Below are 512 nucleotides of genomic sequence, written 5' to 3'. Positions count from 1 at the left end.
GCCCGGGCGGCGCGGCTCCTTTAAGGGCGGGCGGGCGTCCGCTCCATACGCCGCTGGCGCCGGAGCCGGAAACGTCGTCGGCCGCGGCCCAGGCCCTGTGGAGCCCGAGCGCTGCGGCCCCGCCATGAGCCGGCCGCCGGCCCTGCAGGCGCAGACCTGCGGCCCCTGGGAGATGAAGGAGCGCCTCGGCACCGGCGGCTTCGGCAACGTCATCCGCTGGCACAACAAGGTAGGCGGCGGCCGGCTTCCCCCCCTCACCACCAGCCTCGGCCCGGCCCGGGAGCCCGCGCTCAGCCGAGCCCGTGCTGTGTCCGCAGGAGACCGGCGAGCAGGTGGCCATCAAGCAGTGCCGGCAGGAGCTGAGCCCGCGCAACCGCGACCGCTGGGCGCTGGAGATACAGATCATGAAGAGGTGAGGCGGGCCGGACCCGGGCGGCGGCGATGATGCCGGACCTGGGCCGGGCCCGGCCCCGGTGCCCGCTCGCCGGCCGGGCCCGGCCGGGCCGGGCGGC

At 77.5% G+C, this 512-nt stretch overlaps 1 protein-coding gene across 1 annotated transcript in view; it reads left to right on the top strand.

Moving 5' to 3' along the window:
• The first annotated feature begins 90 nt into the window (after positions 1 to 90).
• The window catches only part of IKBKB (inhibitor of kappa light polypeptide gene enhancer in B-cells, kinase beta), a 13,453-nt gene continuing 13,031 nt past the window's right edge, over positions 91 to 512 (top strand). Inside the window, exons 1-2 of the mRNA XM_010562714.1 lie at positions 91 to 229; positions 318 to 412. Of these exons, the coding sequence (XP_010561016.1) occupies positions 125 to 229; positions 318 to 412 (200 nt within the window). The 5' untranslated portion in view covers positions 91 to 124. The remainder of the gene's footprint in view (positions 230 to 317; positions 413 to 512) is intronic.

This window comes from Haliaeetus leucocephalus, unplaced genomic scaffold (genome assembly GCF_000737465.1).
Source record: "Haliaeetus leucocephalus isolate CR32 unplaced genomic scaffold, Haliaeetus_leucocephalus-4.0 Scaffold162, whole genome shotgun sequence".
Taxonomy (NCBI): Eukaryota; Metazoa; Chordata; class Aves; order Accipitriformes; family Accipitridae; genus Haliaeetus; species Haliaeetus leucocephalus.
This window is presented reverse-complemented; position numbering and strand designations above follow the sequence as displayed.